Source organism: Patiria miniata, unplaced genomic scaffold (genome assembly GCF_015706575.1).
Source record: "Patiria miniata isolate m_02_andy unplaced genomic scaffold, ASM1570657v1 HiC_scaffold_5, whole genome shotgun sequence".
Taxonomy (NCBI): domain Eukaryota; kingdom Metazoa; phylum Echinodermata; class Asteroidea; order Valvatida; family Asterinidae; genus Patiria; species Patiria miniata.
The window spans coordinates 15,960,693-15,986,240 of NW_024037072.1; the positions used below are offsets into that span (position 1 = coordinate 15,960,693).

Below are 25,548 nucleotides of genomic sequence, written 5' to 3' on the forward strand. Positions count from 1 at the left end.
ATTGTCATATTAATAGGCTACCTGGATTATTTTAAGCATAAAGATGTATGTATATTTTCAACTGTCATGACTGTTTACTTGTCGAGGTTGTTGTGTGATAAGGTACATTTTTCTGAAATACTTTTTAATTTTTGTTTTCATGGAAAAATATTGTGGCATTTTCCATACAACTACAAGTCTTTGATTTCTTACACTATTTCATATGAAATGTTATTATCTGAGAAGCAATGCAACTTGATAATAGTGGTGTCATCAGGATTCAGGATATCACATTCTTTCCAATACATCTAGAGAATACGCCTACAAAAATGGGATAGCTTACCCCCAGAAAACTTTTAAACTATTTTGTTTATAGATGGAAACATGGTAAAATTTGGGGACATTTTTCCCATAGGTCTCTTAGAGAATTTCTTACAGTGACAGTGTTTCCCATATGAAAGGCTATAATCTGAGAATCAATGTAACTTGACAATCTCACTGTTTATGTTTGTCTATTGGTGTCATCAGGATACCACATTCTTTCCAATAGAATACGCCTACAAAAATGGGATAGCTAACCCCCCCCCCCAAAAAAAAAAGGGACAAAATGACAGTGCGCATAAGGAGACATAAATTGTGTCAGTCCTTTGTACAAATTGACATGTGACAGTTCGAGACTGATGAAATAAACTTTTAATTTAGCCATTGTGCCATCCAAAACCGCCCTGCCTGTTACTCCTGAAACTGCCCCATCTGAGGTTTTCATGATTTATGGAGTGAGCAAATACGTGAAATGTAACACAATTTATACAAGGGCTGAAGACTTAAACAGTGTGTAACACATGTTGACAGTGACAAGTCTGCCCCAGTGTTTGCACAGTGCAGTTAACACATTTTATTATCTCCTTCCTCAGGTTATCACATCTTACAGCCCCATAAATGGAGAGCCTATTGCAACTGTCAGACAGGTAACTAATGTGGAAAGTTAACATGACATATTGATATATAGAACAAATGTAGGGATGCTGTTTGGCACTGTGTAGAGCATGGAAAAACAAATGGTAAATGTGGAACAGTGCTCACTGGATTAGTAGTTGTACCCGAGCTTTGGGGCATCCGTTCTTCTTCATGGGGTGGTGTTCTTGCATGTTTTGAACGCGGAGAACTCCATGTTCAAACCACCAGGGCGAGAGCGTCCCCAGATAGAATATGAGACCCTGTTCTCAACACACATCCCCATACTTGTGATGACATGCAGGTGTGCGTTGTAACTACGACAACAACTGATGCACAATGCAAAGAACGAGAGCCTTGGGTCTTCATTTCCCCTCATATTAGAGCTGTTGTTGGCCTCAGTCCAAATTAGTTACCATTTATTTACTGCATGGTGTTGGCAGATTAAGAAACGCTTTTAGGTTTTGGATAAATGCAATCCCTCGATTTCCAAAGCATCGTTGTACCAGCTTAAAGGTTTACATGTATGCGCGGGTTTGTCAGTGAAATAGACAATGTACCTTTTAGTACCTATTAAGTGCTGCACCTTATTGCCTCCCCCCTTCCTTGCAGCTGTCCTACCTAGGCTTGTACATTTTTCAGTATTTTTACTTTCATTTAGGCTACCCTGGAGGAATACGATGAAGGCGTTAAGAATGCCCAGGAGGCCTGGCAGGTGTGGGCAGATGTGAGTAAATTGTTTTGACTTTATTCAATGTGTGATTTGTGTTTTGAATAGATTGGTGTCCAGTTGGCAGTTCTTGAGTGTATGTGTTTATGGTATACACCCAAGACACAGAAACACGATAGGCTGAGAACTTTACAGATAAGTATGAAGCCAATCACAAGCCTGTCAATACTCATTCACAAGTAAATCAAAAGTCAGGTCACCAGTTACAGGCCCTGAAAAGTGTCAAAAGGAATAGCTTTGTCACAGTTTGTTGGAATAGCTTGACACTTGAGGACTTGACTGCAACTCTTTAACTTAATGGGCTCCCTGCGCCAACGAAAGAGGGCACCCTTTTACCTAGCAACGACGTCCCATGGGTGGGACATTTCGCTGGTTGACGCGCACCGTTCCTTGTGTGTGACACACGTACACCAGGGGATTTGTACTATGTACACGCAGTGGCCGCGCTTCGTGGCAAATGAATTGCAGTCAGGCAAGATGGCGTCGGTCGGTCACCCCCAACTGTACTCTCTTTGCTGGTGAGGGGGTACTTGTGAACGGAGTGGATAAGGGAATAAATTTGTGCTTGGCCAGTTTTAACCAAGTACGTTTGCAACCATGGCCCAAGCCAAAGGCAAGGGCCATTGTCCACGACCAGGCTCCTAAACGTTTTTACACATATTTGTTTAATACTGACCAAGCACATTATTTTATTCCCATTCATAAAGTCCCATTTATACATATACCTTTCGTTCCAAAAATATCTATGGTGTAGTGCTAAAAATCTCATTTTATGGAGATTCGCACGTGCGGCGCATAGTGCACAATGGGGCGCAGAACGCAGCCGTGCAGGAGAAAGTGCTTAAAACTAGCCGGTGTTTAAAATAACCCACGTGACGGGCTCTCGACCAATTGGAAATCGGTAAACTATCTTAGATTTTTGAATAGCTGTTCAGAATTTTCCAACTTGAATGTTAACTGACTGATGATTCAATAAGGCTTCAGAGATTTCTTGTAAATGATTGGACTGCAAATGACAGAGCTTTTTATCTTGTATTTTTAATCAGAAAAAAAAAAGTTGCTCTGTTTCTTTAAAAGGTGCCAGCGCCCCAGCGTGGTGAAATTGTGCGTCAGATTGGGGATGCTTTGCGAGTGAAGAAAAATGCCATTGGACAATTGGTAAGTGAAAATTCAAAAGGACCTTGGTTAGATGTATGCATTTTTCTTTGCAGGTCTTACGTGTACCTACATGGTCCAGAAAAAGAAAAACATAAAAGTTGTTTGTACTGAAAGCTACATATATAGATGGCATATTTGTAATTATAAAACCTATAAGAGATTTTGCTGTGCTTACTGCTGATGGCCTCCATGAAACAGACGGAGGCTCTGTCAGCAGAAAATTGTGTGCTTAGTAGCACCTTAAAGGGAAGATACAACATTTGCAAACATAAAAAAACGAAATGATCAAATTATTACAGAATACCTTACTGAATTGTTAGGGAATGACAGTCTAAAGCATCCTGTACAATCGTGGCTCCTGGTGTGCTGACATTTTCAAGAAAAACTGTATTTTTCCTATGCTGGTTGGCTGACCAGCGTTGGAAAAAACTGGTTTTTTTCAAAAACTGTTCCTAATTTTTCATATTGCATCTTCTTTGCAATGGATTACACACCTGTGAAGAGGTATAAGCCTGCTAGACTGATTCTTTGACCTTGCAATTCCCCAAAGTCTATAGATTGCTCCGTTTCATCTTAAGTGGGGTCAGGGAACCAGACTACAAGAACATGATGGGTTTTCTTGGTTTTTCCAGCATCTACAGGCCCAAAATATGAAACAAGTCAGTTAAACAATATTTGCTATAACATACTAATCCTCCAAATCCATTGATTTCTGAAAATTGCAGCAAAAGCAAATGTTGTACATTCCCTTTAAGTGGGGGAGCAAGGCTAGCCGTTGCTAAGCCTATACAAAGTGAAATAATGAAATGCATTCCAAACTGTAAATAAGACAAATGCTTAACATTCGAACAAGTGGCTATTAACAATGAAAGAAGAGACCTTAATTTGTTACTATAACGTTTCAATCAGTATGCTGTGACCCTCATGAGTACATATCAATTCTGACCTAAAATTTGAGTTAATGCCTCCGGTTTTATGAGAATAACACATCCTTTGGAGTTAATAGTCATGATCACTCCACATGTGGCTGCGTACATCTCCCAAACCCTCAAACTAAAAATCCACCTTTTTGAGCTGTATGTACGTCTTTCATATCACAGTTGTCACTGGAGGTGGGGAAGATTGTAGCGGAAGGAGGGGGCGAGATTCAAGAGTTCATTGATGTTTGCGACTTTGCGGTCGGGCTGTCCAGGATGTTTGGAGGACGAGTCCTGCCCTCAGAACGTAAGTATCGACCATTTGAAAATGCAGCAGTTAGTTTGGGAATAAATCTGGTGAAGGAAAGGACCGTTGTAGATTAGCCAATAATCCAACCCACCTTTGGTTATCATCAAGTGCTTCTGACTGAGTTTGAGGTTTTGTGGTCACCTGAACAAAAGCTGTGATCGGATTGGTGGATGCGCACTAGCTGTTTGATTAAAAGGGGTGGGTGGTGCTATTCATTGTGGCATTTCATAACGACCCAACAGACACACGGTTCAGCATACAGGTTCACAATATTGCCTGCAAAAAATAAAAAGAACTAGAAAGCACTCAGAGAGCGCAAACCTCCGCCAAGGCTTAACAATTCCCCGCCATTTTGTCAGTACATCCAAAAGAAATACTTGCATAAATGGTGAAGAATCCTTAAACAAAATCCTGGATCCAGACCCAGATCCGGATCACTTCCAAAATCTAATCGATTTGTACTTGTACCAAGGACCACCCCTGAAACATTTTATGCGAATCCGTCCATAACTTTTTGAGTTATCTTGTTAACAGACAAACCAACCAACCAACCAAACAACAAACTAACCAAATCCGAGGAAAACATAACCTCCTTGGCGGAGGTAATAATGAGGGGAGAGGGTAACTCCCCACAATACACAAGCCCTCTAGCAATGCCCTTGCAAACTGCTACTTACGGAATACTTCTGGAACTTTGGGCTCAGAGATTAGACTTGGTCTATTTGTTCCCCCCTTGACTGACGTGTACTGGTAATGACTAACGTTACATGAATTTTTTATTGGGGCAATTCCACGGTTACTCATGTTATATTTTTGATGTACTTTTGAGTTTCCTTGGGCTGTAATTACCTTACTGAAAAGGTTTAATAACTGTTATCCCCATGGTAGATAGAATAGACCTAGACCTACCTAAGCACCAAAGATGACATCCAGAAAAATGTGTTATGTATGATAAACAAGATGCACAAAATCGGTTACTCACGTTACGAAAATGTAACGTGAGTAACCGTAGAATTGCCATTTGGTATATCCTTGCTGTTATGTGTGACCACTGTTCTCCCTTGGCTTAGAGTCGAGAGGAGACTGAAAAAGATAGAAAAGAAAGAGGGTAGTCAGGGATTTCATGAGTGCTGAAGAAACATTATACTTCCCTGACTGTTCTCAAGAGAGTTATAATCAAGTTGTCTCGAGTCGTTACATGTCAGTCACAAGTCAGTTACAAATATCAAGTCAATTGAGAGTGAAATGTGAATTTAGGCATTTCTTTGTCATTTTCCATCCCTTGTTTCTCGTGACTTGTGATTTGACTTGTGATTGAGTGGATAACAACTCCGGTTCTCTGACATCAGCTTTTCTTTGACCCGTAGAATTTGTTGTGGGGTGGAGTTGTAGTTTAATATACAGCATGTGCCAAAATACCCCCAACATTTTTTTTGCGAGGCTCTACCGTCGCCGCAGAATTACATACCACCATTGTTGTTATATCATATTCAAGCTTGGAATCTGAACTTTATCCCTGCTAAGTATTGGTTTGATTTTCGAAAGGGATTTGAAATGATTCGTGTTCAAATATAGGCACGTCAAAAACAAGCTCAACCGATTTCAAGGAAAATCAATCATGCACATTTTTTATAATGTGGAAATGCTTCATCATGTTCATGATGTGACGATCTTGTTGCATTTTACTTTCTGTGTTTCCTATTCTTTTCAATCCACGTAAACTACATCTTAAATGAATTCACAATATTGTTCTTTGTTTCAAATTCAGTTTTGAAATTCACGTGCAAGTATGTATCTATTCGAAAAGCGCGCTCAAAGTGTGACTCCAGTTTTCATCATGATGTACCGCATCATCAATTTTCCTTGAAATCAGTTGAGTTTGTTTTGGACATGCCTCAATTTGAACACGAATCATTTTAAAAGTCTTTTAAATATCAAACCAATACTTGCCAGGGATAAAGTTTAGATTCCAAGCTTTAAAATGGTATAAAAATAATGGCGGTACGTGTTTCTGCGCGGACGCTAGAGCCTCGCAAAAAAAATTGCAGGTATTTTGGGACGCGCTGTCCTGGGGAGTGTACTCGGTGTAGTGTCATGGTTTATGTTGTTTTTTGGTATCTAGGACCAGGCCACGCTCTTATTGAGCAGTGGAATCCTCGTGGGCACACCGGCATCATCACGGCCTTCAACTTCCCCACCGCTGTGTTTGGCTGGAATGCTGGCATCACCATGGTCTGTGGAAACACTTGCCTCTGGTAAAATCCAGTTTGCTGTCTTTCTCTAAAGAAATCAACAAAATTTAGCTGGCCTGACGTTTCGGTCTTAACAAGACGCGCTTCAGAGGCAAATGACAGTGGTACAAGAAACAAACATGTAGGGGGTACAAGAGCACGCAAGGTTGGCAGGAGAAACACAAAAGAGGGATAAGATAGGGGACAAAGGGGATGGATGGGGTACAAAGGAACAAGGGGAGGGTTCCTTTTTCTAAGGAAAGCGGAATTTTGCCTTCTGATGACTTAATGCACTGATGAAAAAGCCATCAGGTTGTAGGGTTGTAGTCAAGCTCTAAGTCTCTGCAAGACGTCACATTAACCCTAACCGCCGACGCCCTTTTTACTAGAATCCACCCTTAATCCTTCAAAATACTCCAACTGCCAAAATGATGTCCAGTGTAATGCAGTCCTTGATTATGCATGGATGAACATAAACAATGCAGGGTACAGCTTACGACCTTCACACATTGCATCCCTGAAAATCAACCAGAATTGTTTTATCATACAGCCTCAATCCTCCAAAACCACTGGGTTGATTTCAGAGCATTGAGGGGGTTAGGGCTATTACATTTTACATCTGTTTGCCACTAGTTGCTCACAAGCCTTACAGAATTTCATTTAGAAATTGCTCTGGGAGGAAACTGATTATCTTTTTATACTAAACTCATTTACTCATGTTGTCCACTTGTCAGGAAACCAGCCCCCACAACTCCTCTGTGTGGCATTGCAGTTACAAAGTAAGCATTGAGAATAAAATGTACAATTCTATATCAAACATAGTTGCATAAAACATAGTTGCAGAAAGACTTGGAATCTAGTCGGAGTCTTTGTCCTTTTCCAACCTTTCATATTCCAAACTGTCATACTCAAACTCATTGAAAGTGTTCAATCAAAATAAAAGTTTTCCCGGCCAATTTCCTGCAATATTAATTCACTTCTGAAAATCGGTCATTCGTTTTCGTCTGAATTTGAATACACGTCTTTAATCCCATTTCAATTCAACGAAAGGTCAATCGTTTTCATTGTCCATGCATGCGGTTTTGAGAAACAGACGGCCAATTACGTTACCTGTGCATTCATTTACGCAAGCACACCTTTTCTAAATTGATTTCAGACTGATGGTTAATAAAAAAGAAACTCCTAATTGTATCTGGTGCCAGTGGCATTAAACTAAAAGTGAAATAGAATGGTAAATGTTTGAAATCGTTATCTAAAAGTGAAAAAGAAGTCCTGTGTTTACATAATCTGAATGAAAATTCATGGAAGGTACTGCTCAATCACTTAATTGATTGAACAGAAATAGAATCGAATGCTCTAGTAGCAAAAATGAAATGCGTGTAGAGAGCGATTCTCAAATTCAGACGAAAATGAATGACCGATTTTCAGATGTGAATGAACATTTTAGGAAATTAGCCAGGAAAACCTATACTAGCGATACAATAGGCATAATTCTTAAAATTTGGTGTAATGAGAAACTCAATTCCTTTCCATTTTAAAGGCAAAGATCCCGAGACTTATGTTCATATTGAATCTGTTTTGTCAAGGTAAAGTGTGAGTAGATGTATGTCCAAAGCATTGAGTCATGTCAGTTAAGACCATGCCCAACTCTCTTGAGTACTGATTATTGACGGGATGAAAGCAACGCCTAATGACGTTAAATCCGAATATCAGCTCGCCATCTCCAGTCAGCAGCATTTTGAGCCAATATATTGGCTGTATTCAAACACAATTTTTAAAGAACACACCCTCTACATCATCTGTCTTGTTTATTCGAGCAGAGAGTTAAGTGCAAGAGGACATCCTCTACTCCTGTACCTACCCTCTGTAAATATCATTTTATTTTGCTTCATTTGAATCGCAGAACTATTCAGTCTGTTCTGGCTGCCAACAAGATGCCACCAGCTGTCATGACTCTGATGTGTGGCGGATCTGATCTTGGGTGAGGCTAACTTCTCAGTGTTGGCTTGAACAATTCTTGCATTCTGTTTTATGGTGGGTTTTTCCGCAAGTTGTAGCTGTTGTGATTGTGTCAAGGAGATTAGAGAAAGTTGTACTTCTAATTTTGAATTGCATGGCACAAGTATCGGTTTTCTTGTTGATAATCGAGGAGTAGTAGCTAGTATTGCGAGGTACCCTCGGTTCCCCGGTTCTACCGAGTTCTAATACGAGAACCGGAACCGAGAGTCCCATTTTTCAAGAACCAGGTACCCGCTATCCTTGGTTTCGGCTTCAAAAGAATTGGTTCTAGATTAAATTACCCATTCTCTGTGCACAAACCCCAGAGCCAAGAATCGGCTACATACATGTAGGAATTCAACACCGGGACATTCAATCTGGCTAGTCAAAACAACGGCGAGGAAAAAAACACATACTCCAAATACGTCATGGAGAATCAGAGACAAACCGCCCTACGATGTTTGCGGTCGGGCCACGAGACGTGCATGCATGCAGAGCATTGAACCCAATAATGGGTGTAGCACTAAATTAGGTTTATGAAATTTCGAACTCCTTGGTAGTATTGCGTATGCTCGAAGTAGAAAAAGGAACAATAACTAAAAAGGAGTCCGTTGTTCACATGAGTCCATTTTTATATCACACCAGTTCCTGGCAAAACCAGCCGCACGTTTTTGCCATATAGCTTCAATCCTGCAAAATCCTCTGTTTTGCAAAGAGGATTTTGGAGGATTTGGGAAGTTTAGGGTTAACTTTGCAAGGAGTATCCAACCCATGTTAAGTACATGCACATTATAAAAGCAGCTTGGATTTTTTGCTTTCTACTTCTTTCAAAACACTCCAAAACTTTTTCTGTGGATGGATTATGGAGTTTGTTGGAGTGGTAGCATATCTTTTGAGGCATTTTTGCTAGGAACTGTATCTCAAAAAAAAAAACTAACAAAAAAACATTCCTCTGCCAATGGCACATTTCTTTGTTCCCTTAATGTGCACGGAGCATCAAGGCCTTGCGTATTTAATTGTGACTGGGCTGTACTTCGTGCAAAATTGATCCAAAATGTGCTCGGATTGTAACGGAAGTCTATATCTTTTTGTGTGTGTATTACTCTTTTACACAGAGACGCCATTGCTCGTGATGAGAGGGTACCAATTGTGTCATTCACTGGCAGCACACAGGTAAATTTCTAATCAATTTCTTTCAGATATCCATCCAAAGCACATTTGGCTCTCTTCAAATTTGTCCCTTTTTTTGGGGCCATTAGAAAGGATACATGTACGGGAGATGTACAATCAGTGGCGTAGCCAGGAATTTTTCAGTGTGGGGGGGGGGGGGGGGCACTGGGGGGGCTGGAACATTTCATGGGGGGCGTCATGTAGATCAATGATAATTTTTTTAGAAACTCAAAATCTCAGTGGGGGGGGGGGGGGGGCCACTGGGGGGGCGACAAGGTTTCATGGGGGGGGGGCTGTCGCCCCCCCCACGCCCCCCTGTGGCTACGCCACTGTGTACAATGCATGCATGTGGCAGAAAACGTTGGCGATTGCATCACCATTTTGTGGGATAATTTTACCAGGCCTGCATATTTACATCTCAACATTTTGATGCTACCGTAGATGCACATCGCTGATAGTGTACCTGATGAAATAAGTATGCAAAATAATGATTTCACAGCAGAAGTTTTTTGCAAGCTGTGTAATGGAGTCCCCTACGTGGCGCACTTCAACATTTCCCTCAATTTTCCTCGAGCAGTGTTGCCAAATCTCTTTGTTGAAAAACTTCAAATTCATTGAGTGAAATACTGGTACTATTACCATAATAATGCTTGCTTGCTGTTGAACCTTTGTGAACAATTTCAGTGTCGTTGAATTTAGTCAGAAATTCAAACATGGTGGCATCTGGAAATAGGGCACAAATTTGGCCGAGTGTTCCCTAGCATGGCGCACTTGAGCAAATCTCAGAAGATCCCACATTAAAATTGATAAATTTCTTTAAAGTTGATAAACTCTGGTAAATCACGATAATCTCAATTCACATGCCCAACTACAAGTTTGTCAGAAAATTATTTTCTTATTCTTATAAACGGGTTCATTGTGCACTTCAAAATAAAAATCGGAAAATCACGCCAAAATAGAATTTCTCTGGAACTTTGTAGCGGGTACGTAAACTCAAGATTTATGAACGAGAATGTTAAGAGCTTGATGAAATTTCACTTATTGTGAAATTGGAGGTAAAAATTTTGCTCTAGAGATGAAAAATCAAAGTGCACCACATTAGGGGCCGCGCCACTCCTTGTTAGGGTACATTAAGAATTTATGTCTTCCGTATTCCTATAATTACTAATGGTTCATAATAGCACTATGCTTTACACTTACATAAATTGTATGATGATGATGGCATAGAGTTTCTCGAGTTTGTGTGCTCACTTGGTTTAAAGGGAATATACAACATTTGCTTTTGCTGTAATTTTCAGAAATGGATGGATTTGGGGGTTAGCATTTCATAGCAAATATTGTTACACTGACTTGTTTGAAGTATTGTGTTGGTAGATGTTGGAAAAACCAAGAAAAACAATCATGTTCTCAAGTCTGGTTCCCTGACCCCACGTAATATGAAACAGAGCAATTAATAGACTTCTGAGAATGGTAAGGTCATGGAGCCAGTCTATAGCTCGCTTGTATCTGTTCATAGGTGTGTAATCCATTGCAAACAAAATGTGGACTAACTAAATATGGTAAATTAAGGGCAGTATTTGAAAAAAGCCGGCCACTTTTTTCCCAATCGCTTTTCTGAAAAATGACAGCACACCAGGTGCCATGATTTCACAGGATGCTTTAGACTGTCATTCACTAACAGTCCAGCCTTTATTTCATAATAAGTCAATAGTTTTGTTTTTTGATGTATGTAAATGTTGTATATTCTTCCCTTTAAACCAAGACTGCTTGTATAAATTTGGTATTGTAAATGGCAGGTTGGGCAGAAAGTTGGGACAATCGTACAGGAGAGATTCGGTCGCTGTATCCTAGAGCTTGGTGGTAACAATGCCATCATTGGTAAGTACATTATTCCCTAATATTGTGGAACCATTCAACCTATTGGTCCAATGAACAATTCAATACAGTGTTGTACAGGTGCAAATACATCAGGCCAAAAAGTCTCCGGTTTCTGGTATGTGCGCGCGTCGCCGTAGCCATGCGCGTCGGCAAAATGAAAAATTTTTTTTTTCAATGAAAGATGATGTCTCAAAACCGCCAAACTCACTTGTTTGACTGAAATGCTGCTGCTGCACAATTTTAACGTGTTTTTAGATTGGGTTATGGTCGAGAATAGGCTTTATGTGGCCTCTTTAGACTCCCATATATTTGCACTAAGTTTAGTCAGGCACCATTTGCAGTCATCAGCCGACATTTGAAGCAGAAAAATCAGGTAAAAAAAAAAAAAAGCCGCGTCGCCGCACCACTTTTTGGGCAAGCTCCATACCAGAAACCGGAGACTCTTTTTTGGGGCATTATTGGGTGTTTCATACCAGAAAGTGAATGCAAATTTGTAAACTTTGAAAACATTTCAAATCTTTCACAAAGTCACAGCAAATGTTTTGAGGCATCAAATTTGCTTGACTTTCTCATTCGCATGGATGATGAACTGACCTAAATCCTACGGGGAGGGGGTACCACTGTACATTTTTTTTTCTTCTGATGTCATCGGCACACAATTTTTTTTGTATATGTGCCTTTGAAGAGATGAGTTTATAATAGACTGATGTCTTGCAGATGTCTAGGGTTCTAGCTGTTCAATTTGTTTCCATTAAAGCCAGAGTCCATCATTTGCAGCTATCCAAAAAGTAACTGACGTAATTATTGTTGAAAAACATACTTGGTTGAAAGATAGTAAGTGGACTAAACTCCCTGTGAAATTATTCTTTCTGGCAAGCTGTCATTTTGAAGAAATCAACAAAAGAAGTCATTTCCAACAGTGCTTCTTAAGAAGCACCGTAGGAAATTCAAATTAGTAGTTAGTTTTGTTATTCGGCAAAGTGCGCGCAAGCATTGGCACGACGCACACTTGCGCGCGGTTGCTATAATTCGTCGGATCAGTGCGCGACATCGCGTAATGGCAGTCGGCTCAGTGAAAGCGTGTCTCGGTTGCTGAATTCAGGCCCAATTCCAAACATGATTCAGCAACTTTTGATTTGAAATCGAGTTCCTAGAATGTTATTTTGCTCGAAATATACAGCTAAAGCTGAGCTGAAACTTCATCAGGTTCGTTGTTCAGCACCCTTCTTTAGATCTTGAGCACTTTTGTTGCTTCAAACGAACAAAATGCACAAATTACAAATGATGGACTTTACCTTTTACCCTCCTCACAGTGCTTGAAGACGCTGATCTGGACCTGGTCATTCCAGCTACCCTCTTTGCTAGCGTGGGTACCCAGGGCCAGCGCTGCACCACCACTCGCAGACTGGTAAGATTTGATAATATTGTGTTTGTTTCTGGACCTGAAGTGCTTTCGTGGCGTGCCATCCTCGTACTGACTGTAATGTTGTAAACTGCTTAAACCAAACAAAAAGCACAATTATTTGCCCTAGTTACACTTTAACCTTCCTACTATTTAAGAGGTCACCAACGGTGAAAGTTTTTCACCTCCTTTTCGACCCCGTTCCCACTAGATCCACCAATTAGGGGATCTGATCCACCTTTTGCCAAATTGCCGGATCAGATCCCCCAATTGGTGGATCAGATCCTGCAATTGTGTGTAGTGGGAACACTAACCGCTATAAGGTGGATCAGGATCAGATCCACCTTTCTTGATCCACCTCTGGACTAGGATACAGATCCCCCAATTGGTGGATCAGATCCGGCAAGTGGCAAATCACGATCAAGTGGGAACGCAACATGTGGATCTGATCCGGCAATTTGACCTGTCAACATCCGCCCGCTGCACATGTGGCGTGAAAATGTTGCGGTCTTATGAATGAAGAAACACGTTTTGAGGCATGTAGCTCATGTGAAAATTTCCAACGTGCACAACATGCACAATAAACAACCGCTGAACTTCGGGCTAGCACGATGCACGAATGCACGATGCATGCATGAGCGCACGTGGTATATCCTAAAACTACGCTAGGCCTTTTACAATTTTTCGTTGCGTATTCTTCCATTTTCTAAACCTTTTTCATTTGTGAAATTTTATTCATGTTTCCATCCGTAAATAACTCTGTGTTAGGCCCCCCAAAAATAAAATCGGTTTCTGGTCGGACCGAAGATCCAGAATTAATGCGGCGACACGTTGTTTTGTTTTTTTTGTGGCTTTTTTTTTTTCAAGCTTGAATTGTACAGACAAGGTGTGTACTATTTTGCTTTTTTGTGTCCTCATTATACATTGGTGTCCTCCATAATTTGCCTTGGTGCCCTTTATCATTTGCCTTGGTGCAATTTCCCCATTCCTTGGTGCTCCTTGGTACAAAAATTTGAGGAGGTGCGGCAATAGAGGGCGCTGTTGTAGCTTCCGCGTTAATTTGAAAAAAAGAGAAAAGGTTGATGCGCATGATTAAAATCGACGCGCGCACTGACCAGAGACCGATTACTTTTTTTTTTGGCCTTAGTGTAAAGCCTGCACTCACCAAAACACGTTACTTTGGCACAGAACCATGGAAAAGCTTACGAGTGTGCGATGAGAATATAGCCGATAACGCGGTACGAACTGAGGTGACAAATCTGTAGTATTGATTATAGAAAATTGGAAAATAACGTCGTAGCACATCATATGACCATTTTTAACCAATGAAAAACTTCAGAACCAGGGAATCCCTTATCGATGCATTGGTTTCTGCCGCTCGAATGTGACGTCACACAATGAACGGTGCTGTTATGCACGGATCCTCTATATGGATCCGTGATTTATATCGGTGAATTCGCGTAATTTATGTCGGTGAATTTTGATATCGCTGTTTGAAAATTGACCCGTCCTAGCATGCAACACTCGTACTCCCACAGAGCGCGCGCTCAGCAAGCTAAATACCGAACTGAGTAACCTTTCGGACTCGACATTTCCGTTCAAAAAGGTGGATCAAGCATAAGTGGGAACGCGACTTGCGGTTTCGTTGCGGTAAAATAACGATCACACCAAAATGCCGGATCTCGATCCACCTTTTCCCAATTCAAGTGGGAACACGGTGTAAAGGCTTAAACTGGAAGCCTACTAATCCTCTATGAATAATGTCCTAAACTGCCAAATGAACAATCTAAATCTCTATCTTGCCTCAGGTACATTCTAAAGATTGCATGCATAAACTGGAAGCATAATCTTCTGACTGACTGTTTAGTCAGTGAGTATAAAAAAATGTTCTAAACTGCCTTGAACCGATCATAAACCATTGTACCTTCCCCCAGGTACATTTTAAAGATTACAGGCACAAACTGGAAACCCAGTCCTATGACTGAGCATATGGGCTCCGTGCACAAGTACCCCCTCAACGGTAAGGAAGGGAGAGTTGGGGGAGACCACTTGGAGTTACATTCAAATGCATTCCGATGATGCCTGATGTTCACAGGTAGATGATATGGTATTGTGCACATATTCACGGATTCCAAAAAAAAACAACCATGTTTTTTTTTAATGATTAACCAGAGAACATGTGAAGACAACAATTATGAAATTTATGCCCTATTACTTGACAGATTCCTGAAATATTAATGAAAAGAAAGAAAAGAAAAATGGAATAAGAACACTCAAATGAGGTCAAACCCACACCCCGATGCCCCTGATTCCCGCCCCTGTTTCATAATGGCGGCTCGTATCAAGTGCCCATCCATTTTTCTTCTTCATTTTCCCCTGCTTGTTGTAGGCCATGTAATGGATAGACTTGTAAATATCTTGGATTAAACTGAAATATTTTCAATAGTAAGGACTGGCACAAAATGAAAAAAAAAAAACTAAAAAAACTAAAAACAACAATAATCGACAAAATTAAATAAAACCCTTTCAGTTGACGTTAAAAAGAAAGAACCGTAGTGAATACAAAAACATGCCCGGTGTAAACTAGCAGTCATAAATCTTCTCTACTTCAGGGCTCAGTACACAAGGAAAACGAACAAAGAGGCTTGTCCCCTTGCCTGGAAATCAATCCGGGCAAACTGATTTCACTTTTACAGTGTGGTTTGGAAACACTTTCCACTCCTCACACTGATAGGTACGAAGCTGTTTATCCCCAGCACAAACTCTCCAATGGCTGGGAAAAACATGGTTGATGAGAACAGAATCGTTTAAGAATTCCCAAAGTGACGATCCACTATATTTCAAGTAGATTACCCTTTAGCCCGCAAGTGGTTTAAGTGCTGCCGATGGAGTCAAAATAATCAAATCTACCAGTTTGCTCTCGTCAGGGGAAACTCACCGTTGCCGTTCTCTGGGCACAATTTGATAGCAAGTTAGACCCTCCGTCTAGACTGTCTAACTGCCCTAACGATCTTGTTGTGAAAGATTCGGTTGTTTTTAATGCCTTGATTATGACTTAAGAAGAAGGTCTTGGAATTGCTGATCAGAAATTTGCTACCTTGTCCACTGGGACATTAAATGGGTAATAATCGGGTCTATAAACTTAATCGCTTTGCTCAGCTTGAGCTGAGACGTCCCGTGGCAATGCTTAAAGGTAGATTTTTGTTTGTAGCAAGCATCTTCGTGTTTTCAGGATATAAGGAGAGAAAGGGGCTACCTGCCTCCGAATGGCTGTCTCTTTGCGATAAAACTTTCTTCTCATTGTTTGATCAAAACTTACGAAGTAGATGCTCAGATATTTAACTCCAATTTCTACACATCGGTCCTTCCAAAATGGCTTCATTCAAACATTGAAAAGAATTGAACTACTAATTTTTTTTTTTTCTTAGACCTGCACATTTTACTCAAGGTTCCAATTACCTGTTCCAGGGGTTAATGTAAAAACTTACTGAGCAAAGAACAAATTGCTATGAGAGAGGTTTACCAGTCAAAATATCATGCAATGTGTATTGCTCGTCACTGGGTCTCACTGGTTTTCGTATCACTCTTAAACTTGCTAAACAAACAATGCTGGCGACTACATAAAGAGCAGTCAAATGATTGACTGACATCAGGGCAGCCAAAAACAGTTCTTGCTAGATGGGCCGTCCCAAATTCCTCGTCCACTTTATTCATGAGCCTGTTACATCTGACACCTATGATTTTGTAATTGCAGATGCACTCCTTAATTGTATTCTTCCTTCAAGAGTGATTGAGTGGAGCAAATGACCTACCCAACAAAATTGAAAGTCGTTAGAAGCCAAACTGTCCCATGTTGTTTAACATTTAAACATTGTTGAGCTCAGGCTTTGTCTGTCCCGGTGAGAGTTTGTTCACAGAGGACCTGAACTATGAAGCTTCCCACCCACGTATTGAAAACATCAAACACACCGTACTTGTTTGGTTTTGGTTGGTTTTATTTGGAACTCACACAAAAATACAAAAGAATAGGGAATTCCGAAAGCAATACACAGAGATACGTGGTCATTTAACCATTAAGAAAAAGAACAACAGAAAATAGAGCACAGTTGCAGTATTCTATAAAAAAAAAAATACACAAAATTGAAAAAGAAAAAAATACACTAAATTGAAAAAAAAAAACCCTGGTGTCTGGATAGCCCATAAAGCCAAAGGCTTATTTCCAGGTTGGTTTCCTTTCAACCAGATGTTTGAAATAGGCTAAGTAAACAATCCAAAACATAACATTTTCGGGGATTTTCTGGACCTAGTGCCCCTTTAAGTTGCACATAGTTCATAAGATCAGCAATGGTTACCCAGTTTCATTAATTGAGTAAAAGGAACTTACATGTATGTTACAGTTACAGTTACAGTTAAAGGGAATGAACAACATTTGCTTTTGCTGCAATTTTCAGAAATAAATGGATTTGGAGGATTAGTATGCTATAGCAAATATTGTTAAACTGGCTTGTTTCATGTTTTGGGCTTGTTTATGCTGGAGAAACCAAGAAAACAAATCATGTTCTTGTGGTCTGGTTCCCCGACCCCACTTAAGATGAAACGGAGAAACGTAAAGACTTTGGGGAATTGTAAGGTCAAAGAATCACTCTAGCAGGTTAGTACCCCTTCACAGGTGTAAAATCTATTGCAAAGAAAATGCGGAATAACTTAATATGAAAAAAAAGGAGCAGTTTCTGAAAAAAGCCAGTTTTTTTCCAACGCTGGTCGGCCGACCAGCGTTGGAAAAATGGAGTTTTTCTTGAAAATGTCAGCAAACAAGGAGCCACAATTTTACACGATGCTTTAGACCGTCAATCCCCAACGATTCAGTAAGGTATTTTGTGATAATTTGATCATTTCGTTTTTTGATGTTTGCAAATGTTGTATCTTCCCTTTAAAGTCCCCCCCCCCAAGATATTGCTCAAAAACAGGATACCTTGACCCTACAGACAGTAGATGTCTTTGACACAGCAGATAGTTGCTGATTTTAAATTAAGAAATTGATCACTTAATGTCCTGCGACGTTAAAGGGAATATACAACATTTGCAAACATCGAAAAATAAAACTACCAAGTTTTTACGAAATACCTTACTAGGATGTTGGTAAATGACAGTCTAAAGCATCCTGTAAAATTATGGCACCTAGTGTGAAGTCATTTTCAAGAAAATGGTATTTTTGTATACGTTTCCAGCGGTGGTCGGCCGACCACCGTTGGAAAAACCTAACTATTTTGCAACTTCTGTTCCAAATTTACCATTTTTTATTCAGTTCAAATTTTGTTTGCTATTGGTTACACATTCATGAACGGGTGTAGGCCAGCTAGACTTGTTCCCTTACCTTACAATTTTCCGGCATCTGGAAATTGATCCATTTTATCTTTAGTGGAGTCAGGGAACCAGACTACTTGAACATTTTTGTTTTTCTTGGTTTTTCAAGCATTGTCGAACAAAAAACTTCAAACATGCCAGTGTAACAAAATTTGATCTATTATACTAACCCCTCAAATAGTTCATTTCTGAAAATTACAGTAAAAGCCAATGATGTACATGCCCTTTAACAAGTTGTTTCAAATGTTTTGTAAATTAATTAAGTTTGCAGCAATTGTTAAATGAAACCGGATGGCATGAACACAAGGTACTGTGTTGGAAATTATGGGTTCTGTTGAAACTTGAACGTTTGAGAAAATACATACTTAAAAAAGAGTTTGGTGCATTTGTAAAACAAATAAAAATCTCTTCTATAGAATTGATGCCACATTGATGGACAATCCATTCCCTCCGAAGATTTGATCTTTTACAAGAACAAAGTAACTGTCAGATGAATTGTCATAGTTGACATTGTGCTGATGGGCATTGCAGTATGGACAGAGATCTCAGTAAAATGCATTTGCAAATTGCGTATTTAAGGCAAAGCTTCTTACAATCTGACTCAGCAATACAATATTTCTGTCTTCTTAGTTCTCGTTAAAAGCAATGCCTGAGGGAATGCTGTACAAGTCTGATATGCTCAGCAGTAAGGGATTTTCCTTTATCTTGGGATTTTGAGATGGAAATTGTCCACGTTTATACAAAAAGCAAATTGTCCGAAGTTGTTATTTGATCTATCCTTAACGTTTAACAAGAATAAATTTTGTTTTTAGCCGAAAAGCCCTTAAGTGCAGGATAAGATGTAGACTTGTGTAACACAGAGTGACAAGTAAAGCTGGTAATCTCCTCTCTTTAAGTACATGGCTTACCCGGTGCTTTCAAGTGTCTTCTTGTTTTTGAATTCATGAAATACCTGAAAACTTCATGGAGTTCATCCTGAAACTGAGTTTCTGTTTCTTGTGATGGGTTTGACTAGGTTGCAGCATTTCATAAGCTTTTGTTTTTCATCCAAACACTTGATTGGCATCCATGCACATGCGACCTCTTTTTAATGTTTTGGCAGGAGGGTGTTTATTTCCAATGGTGTCTGTACGCTTTACCCGTAAAGGCAAGCAGCCGATTTTTTTTTTGAGATTAGGTAAAATGGCTATGGAAATGTCAATATTCATGACTGAGGACAAAGACAGTCATGAAAATCTCTGACTTTATACCTTATCCGAGTGAGATATTGAGGCAGTGATCAAACTGGAAATGTCGCAGAATCATGCAACTTGTGATGGACATATGAGTAGTGATACATTGGTGTTGACACTGTGTATTGGGCATTATACGGATGTTGCAAAGAACTATTTGGGTTGTGATTGTTGTTCCTATTACTGTAGCAGTTTGGAACTGGCCAGTCAAACCCGGTAAACAAAAGGGCCTTTGACAGGATCCAAAAGATTTCAGGAACCTCTTTCACACTGGCAAGAATCCAGCACGGCTTCTACACGGGTCCGGCGCTCTACACGGGAAAAGTCCAAGCCTGGTGGACCGGGGTTGAGGGGTTCTACCCGGGTAGAAAATCCTAAATCTACTGTCGACCTGTGTGCAAAGTGGTAAAAGTCTCATTGCAACCTCGGTCCCACTGTGTCGAGCAGTACACACCCAATATATTTACCTTTACCTTTGTTCAAAGTGTGTTGCTGGATTCAACATTGGTTGTGAATTATCTGCTCTAGCATGTCTAGAGTCACACTAGATGTAGGGGGCCGTTCACAATTATCAACATTTTCACGAGCGTACAAACCGTACGCTGGGGGGGAGGGGGTTAATGGCAGCCGTACGCTTTTTTTTTTTTTTTAAATGTCGATATCTTTTCTCGCCCGTTTATGCCCGCCTAACGCGTTTTTTTTTTTTTTAATGTCGATCTGTTTTCTCGCCCGTCGCCACAGCCGACAGCCGCAACCGATGCCGATCGAGCACTTGCCGAGCCGGTCGCGCCCCGCGCCAGGCCCCGCATTGCATCCCATGAACGTATTGTGTACAGAATGCGCGGCATTGTCCTACACACGTACATGAAAATGTACTGTATGTACACGTACATGTACATGTAGATGTATAGTCCGTATCCACTGCGTGTTTTTAAAGGCCGGTGTCACATGTCATGGCCAAAAACTTGATCTACAAAAGTTACAAAAACCCTTTAAATCACATGCAAGTGTCTATATATAGACTTGTGTGAAAAAAAAATCAACATTTTTTTTGTACACTTTTAGGGGGAGGGGGGGGGGGGTCTTGAAAAAGTGTACTCTTTGTACACTTGTGAAAATGTTGATAATTGTGAACGGCCCCTAGGTGAAGAGGGCATTTCATGTCAAACGACATGTACAGCCTTTGTCATATTTGTAGCCTGCAAACATTAGAGTTGTCTGTGGTGACATCATTCTGTTGGGAATATAGCACAGGTTCCTATTACTTTTTGTCACAGGCACTTGCATTACCCACAGGATGTTAGGCTCTCTTCCACATCAAATTTTGTAGTAAATGTCCTTGGGGGGGGGGGGGGGGGGGTTGAGTTTGCGGGTTAATAAGAAGCTGAAAGGCCCCAGCGTAAGGAATTTTGTCAAAAGAGTAAAAACAAATCATTGACAATTTCTTTGAGTGGATTGCTTTTGTGAACATTTCTCTACAGAATTCTAGTTTTGATTATCATCTCAAATGCCCTTACGGGGTTGAAAAGAAAAGGTGTAGTGACTTTTGCAATTTACAATAATGTTATCAGTCAAACAGGGAATTACTCGAAGACGAATAAAGGGAAAGGGTAAAAGAGTGTGAGAAAATTGAGAAACTCGTCAGGTTGGATCGAAACTGTTGAATATTGACCGCCTCATGAGGATTTGGAGGACAAACTGCTGAACAGTACACATGGGAAAATCAAGCAATTGGACAATTTTTGTTTCCCCTTGGGCAGAGTTTGCGATGATGTTGGATCAGAAATGCCAAGAAATTGTGTCTGAATTGGTGTACTGTCTGTTACTCTTAACACCTGTGGGCTATGAGTTATTTCATTCGGACTGCCTCTTAGCAATGTCCGCAGGCTTGTAGTCGCTTCCCTAACAATAAGGTACTAGGTACTTGGTTCTTCTCCTAAGGACTTCCACAAGGGAGTATATTTAGGAGGCCAGAAACAACGGGGCAAACCCCTTAGCGATAAGTGTTACTGTGTTCTTTTACGTGCGTTAGGCCTTATACAACACACGGGACCTCTGGTTTAACGTCCCATCCGAAGGACGAAGCAATAATAGTTAAGTGCCTTGCTTAAGGGCACAAGTGTTGTGGCCCGGGCTCGAACCCACGCCACTGTTACCTCTGAAACACCAGAGCATGAGTCCGGTGCTCTAAACCACTAGGCCATGACACTACACATGGCAGCTGCAACTGTGTGCCACGCCGGTTAAAAGTTGCATGCGAGGCACACCTGTTAAGATTTGCGTGCGGCGATCAATGTGTCATTGTGGACAGCTGGAGTATTGTACGGTTTTACATTTTTGAACAGTCAAATGATCATCAGAGAAACTAACCACTGTATGTGCCAGCCTGGTTATCCTACTCCCTGTAGGCACATACATGTAGCATAGAAGGAGGCACTATCAGCAGTACACTTCCACACATTCTCACCCTTTTGCAACTGTTACGTGTACTAGTTTCTCATCAGATTTTGCTGCCTGTTGAAGCTCTTGTGTCCAGTCCGCATTGCTAATAGTAATAGCAGGGGAGGATCTAGGTTTGGTTCAAGAGGGAGGTTTAGCTGTCAAGAGGGAGGGGGGTGGTTTAAAGCTAGAGTCCATCATTTGCAGCTAACCGAAAAGTAACTGGCGTCATTATTTGTAGAAAAACATTCTTGGTTGAAAGATAGTAAGGGGACTAAACTCCCTGTGAAATTATTCTTTCTGGCAAGCTGTCATTTTGAAGAAATCAACAAAAAAAGGCCTTTCCAACGGTGCTTCTTAAGACGCACCGTAGGAAATTCAAATTAGTAGTTTGTTTTGTTATTCGGCAAAGTGCGCGCCAGCATTTGCACGACGCACACGCGCGGTTGCTATGATTCGTCGGATCAGTGCGTGACATCGCGTAGCTGCAATCGGCTCAGTGAGAACGTGTATCGGACGCTGAATTCAGGCCCAATTCAAAACATGATTCAGCAACTTTGATTTGAAATCGAGAGCCTAGAATGCTGTTTTTCTCGGAATATACAGCTGAAGCTGAGCTAAAGCTTCGTCTGGTTAGTTGTTCAGTACCCTTCTTTAGAATTTGAGCACTTTTGTTGCTTCAAACGAACAAAATGCACAAATTACAAATGATGGACTATACCTTTAACAGCCATCTGGTATTGTTTTCCTGTTATATTCCTTTTTGGTGGCCCAAGAGATGGGTTTTAAAGCCCTTTAAACCCTTTTCGTAGATCCGCCACTAAATAGTGAATGTCACGTCAGACTTGAAGATTTGCCTTGCAAACTGAGTAACGGGTTCTCACTTTGTGGGAATGTGAATTTGAAGTGTACTTGATGTCAAGAAATGACTCGTGACGAAATTGGCCATGCCTGTAATGTGTTCAACTCTGGCTTTTTCAGTCAAATTCACAAACAAGTAACACAATCCCACCACTTGGCACAACTCGTGGATCACTGTGTTCATTGCGAAATGGAGAGCCGTGTCTGTTTTCCCTTGCTTTGGTGTAATGTTTCTGGAGTGTGCACTCGAGCTGGAATGAAATGTGAGATTTTTACTGAGTACATTAAGTGTTCCTAACATTGTGGGCGGCATGCAACAACTTGTTGTCGTCAAAGTTCAAAGCCATTTGCCTGAACAGCTGAAGAGGGCTAGAATAATGAATCCTATACTTGTTTTGATGAAATGGATGAATATTATTCCAGTGCCGGTGAAACTGAAGCTCCTGCGAAACTGAAGCTCCTGCATTCTGTTTTAACCTTTAGCAACGTAATCATTAAACTGGGACTTTAATATTAATTTATATTTTCTACTGCACCTGAAGTGAGGATAACAACGACCTTTTTAAAACAAAATTCTGAGTAGAAGTGTTTTGTTGCATCAGTAATGTGTTTTGTTGCATCAGAAAAAGCCAGTCCGGTATCTTGATGAAGTAGTCCAGGTCAAAGATAAAATCGCTGACGCAATGTAAATGACACCATGGTACGCGATATGCCCATTCTCGTAATTAATGCGCGAGCATTTTGCGACCGTTTCCTTGGGCATTCAGGCGCCGATGAACATTTGATTATCCAGAATGACCTGTGACCCATGTCATTATGCGCATGATTATTTTACAATTCTGTTAGAAACACCTTGTTTTTGGACCAACGTGAATCAGTGGTGCACCCAAGGGGAGGGGGGAGGGCATGTTTATTCCCACGATTAGACCGTGTTCATATGTATGTAGCCTATTTTCGAGTGGTATAACGGGTGTAAGTGGCGCCACCAACGTCAAAATAGTCCGCCCCCCAACAAAACCCCAAATTTTCTGCTTTTTGGAAAACATTCAAACTTCTAAAAAAAAAAAAATGAAAAAAATTGTGAGCCCCCCTCCAGCCAAATCCTGTGTGCGCCACTGACGCGAATGACAAGTACCTCTGTGTGCATAATTAATAATTTGTGTCTATTGATGCTATATCTTTTCTGTGAAATAGTAACCTTTGATCTCATATATTGTATAAGTCAGAATGAACTATCTGTGATGCAAGGATCATTTCCCTCCTATCTGTGTTGAAGAACATGTTTCTTTTAAACAAGTGATTTATGGTATCCCTTAGGAAAAAGGTTTTTCCTCCTTTTTGGACCCACGAAGCACCTTTCAATTTCATGTTTTCTTTTTGTTTTCTTGTCAGATCCTACACAAGAAGATTTACGATGAAGTGCTGGAGAAGTTGAAGAAAGCCTACAGCCAAGTCAGGATTGGGGATCCCTTGGATGGTATGTTTTGGTTGTGAAGTATTGCTGCACTCTCATTATAACGGATCAGTTGATTTAGTAGTTTTCTACTATACACTTCTGCCATTTAAAATTGAAAAACAATGAACGGAAAGCTTGTAAAGCTTGGAATGTCCTTGTGTTTTGTGACTTCTCAGTTGCAGCCCTGTTGTAAAACAGAGACGTTGGAAAACATTTTTTGCTGTTTAGAAAGATTTTTATTGGAGACAAAACAGGCTGAAAATCATTATATAAGAAGGCACTTTTGTATTGTCAGTGGATCGAGCTGCTCATTATTTGAATCTGTCGGATGTTTCGCTTCCCCCCCCAGAGAATATCCTGTATGGTCCCATGCACTCCCAGCAAGGTGTGGACATCTACAAGAATGCCATCCAGAATGCGGTGGCCCAGGGAGGCAAAATTGAGGCCGGAGGAAAGGTGAGGAAAGAGTTGAGGAGTTCTCGTCGTCATCTAGAGCGTCCTGTCTTAGTCAAAGATCCCAGTGACTTTCTTTGTCTTCTGTCATGAATATTGACATATGACTTACGTGTTTTTGTACATGGGCATAAATCCTGGGGGGGGGGGGAGTGGGTATATCCCCCCACTTTTTGACCAGGGGGTGGGCCATTGAATCATCCACCAGATTGTTGTGGAGAGAAACAAAATAATGCAGATTATGAGGTTTTCTTTTAACTTGCCCACAGTCAAAATGTACTAAATAGTTATGAAAAACGGAGAACAAACAGCACTCAAGCTTTAAATGCACCGTTTTGAGGTATGGTTAAGGGACGTTGGTGCGCGTTTCATGAGATGTAAATTTATGAACGGGACCCCCTAGCGTCATGTGGTGTCCCAACTCCCTGCCCCCAAGCTTTTTGAATTTCCACGACCGGGAATTTTATGTCATCCCCTATCCCCCACTCGCCGACACGGATTTACGCCACTGGTTGTGTAGGATCAGACTAGGATTGATGCCCAGGATCCCAATACTCTGCGGGTTTCGCTGGTTCATTTTGTTGAGTTTTCTATTGCCTGACAATTACGACAACAGGTACCCAGGTCCAAAAATTATCCTGTAATGCACATCCTGATTGTTGCAGGATACCCAGGTAAAAAAAAGACATCTGAACATATTCCATCTTTGATACTTTTGCCAGATATTGGATGGACCAGGGCACTACGTTGAGCCGACAATCATCTCGGGCTTATCCCATGATTCTCCAGTGGTTCAGTCAGAAGCCTTCGCTCCTGTGCTGTACGTCCTGAAGACCAGTGTGAGTATTCCACTCTCCATACACTTTGTCAAATCATTAAAGGGAATATACAACATTTGCAAACATCGAAACACAAAACTACCAATTTTTTATGAAATACCTTACTAGGATGTTGGTAAATGACAGTCTAAAGCATCCTGCAAAATTATGGCACCATGTGTGAAGTCATTTTCAAGA

General features: G+C 40.7%; 1 protein-coding gene across 1 annotated transcript in view; it reads left to right on the forward strand.

Annotated features, from left to right (window-relative positions):
- LOC119740899 (alpha-aminoadipic semialdehyde dehydrogenase-like) overlaps nucleotides 1-25,548 on the forward strand; it is a 56,286-nt gene that overhangs the window by 853 nt on the left and 29,885 nt on the right. Inside the window, exons 2-14 of the mRNA XM_038216374.1 lie at nucleotides 894-947; nucleotides 1,595-1,660; nucleotides 2,741-2,821; nucleotides 3,922-4,045; nucleotides 6,171-6,303; nucleotides 7,014-7,058; nucleotides 8,183-8,260; nucleotides 9,393-9,450; nucleotides 11,244-11,325; nucleotides 12,639-12,733; nucleotides 24,016-24,100; nucleotides 24,429-24,535; nucleotides 25,255-25,371. Of these exons, the coding sequence (XP_038072302.1) occupies nucleotides 894-947; nucleotides 1,595-1,660; nucleotides 2,741-2,821; nucleotides 3,922-4,045; nucleotides 6,171-6,303; nucleotides 7,014-7,058; nucleotides 8,183-8,260; nucleotides 9,393-9,450; nucleotides 11,244-11,325; nucleotides 12,639-12,733; nucleotides 24,016-24,100; nucleotides 24,429-24,535; nucleotides 25,255-25,371 (1,125 nt within the window). The remainder of the gene's footprint in view (nucleotides 1-893; nucleotides 948-1,594; nucleotides 1,661-2,740; nucleotides 2,822-3,921; nucleotides 4,046-6,170; nucleotides 6,304-7,013; nucleotides 7,059-8,182; nucleotides 8,261-9,392; nucleotides 9,451-11,243; nucleotides 11,326-12,638; nucleotides 12,734-24,015; nucleotides 24,101-24,428; nucleotides 24,536-25,254; nucleotides 25,372-25,548) is intronic.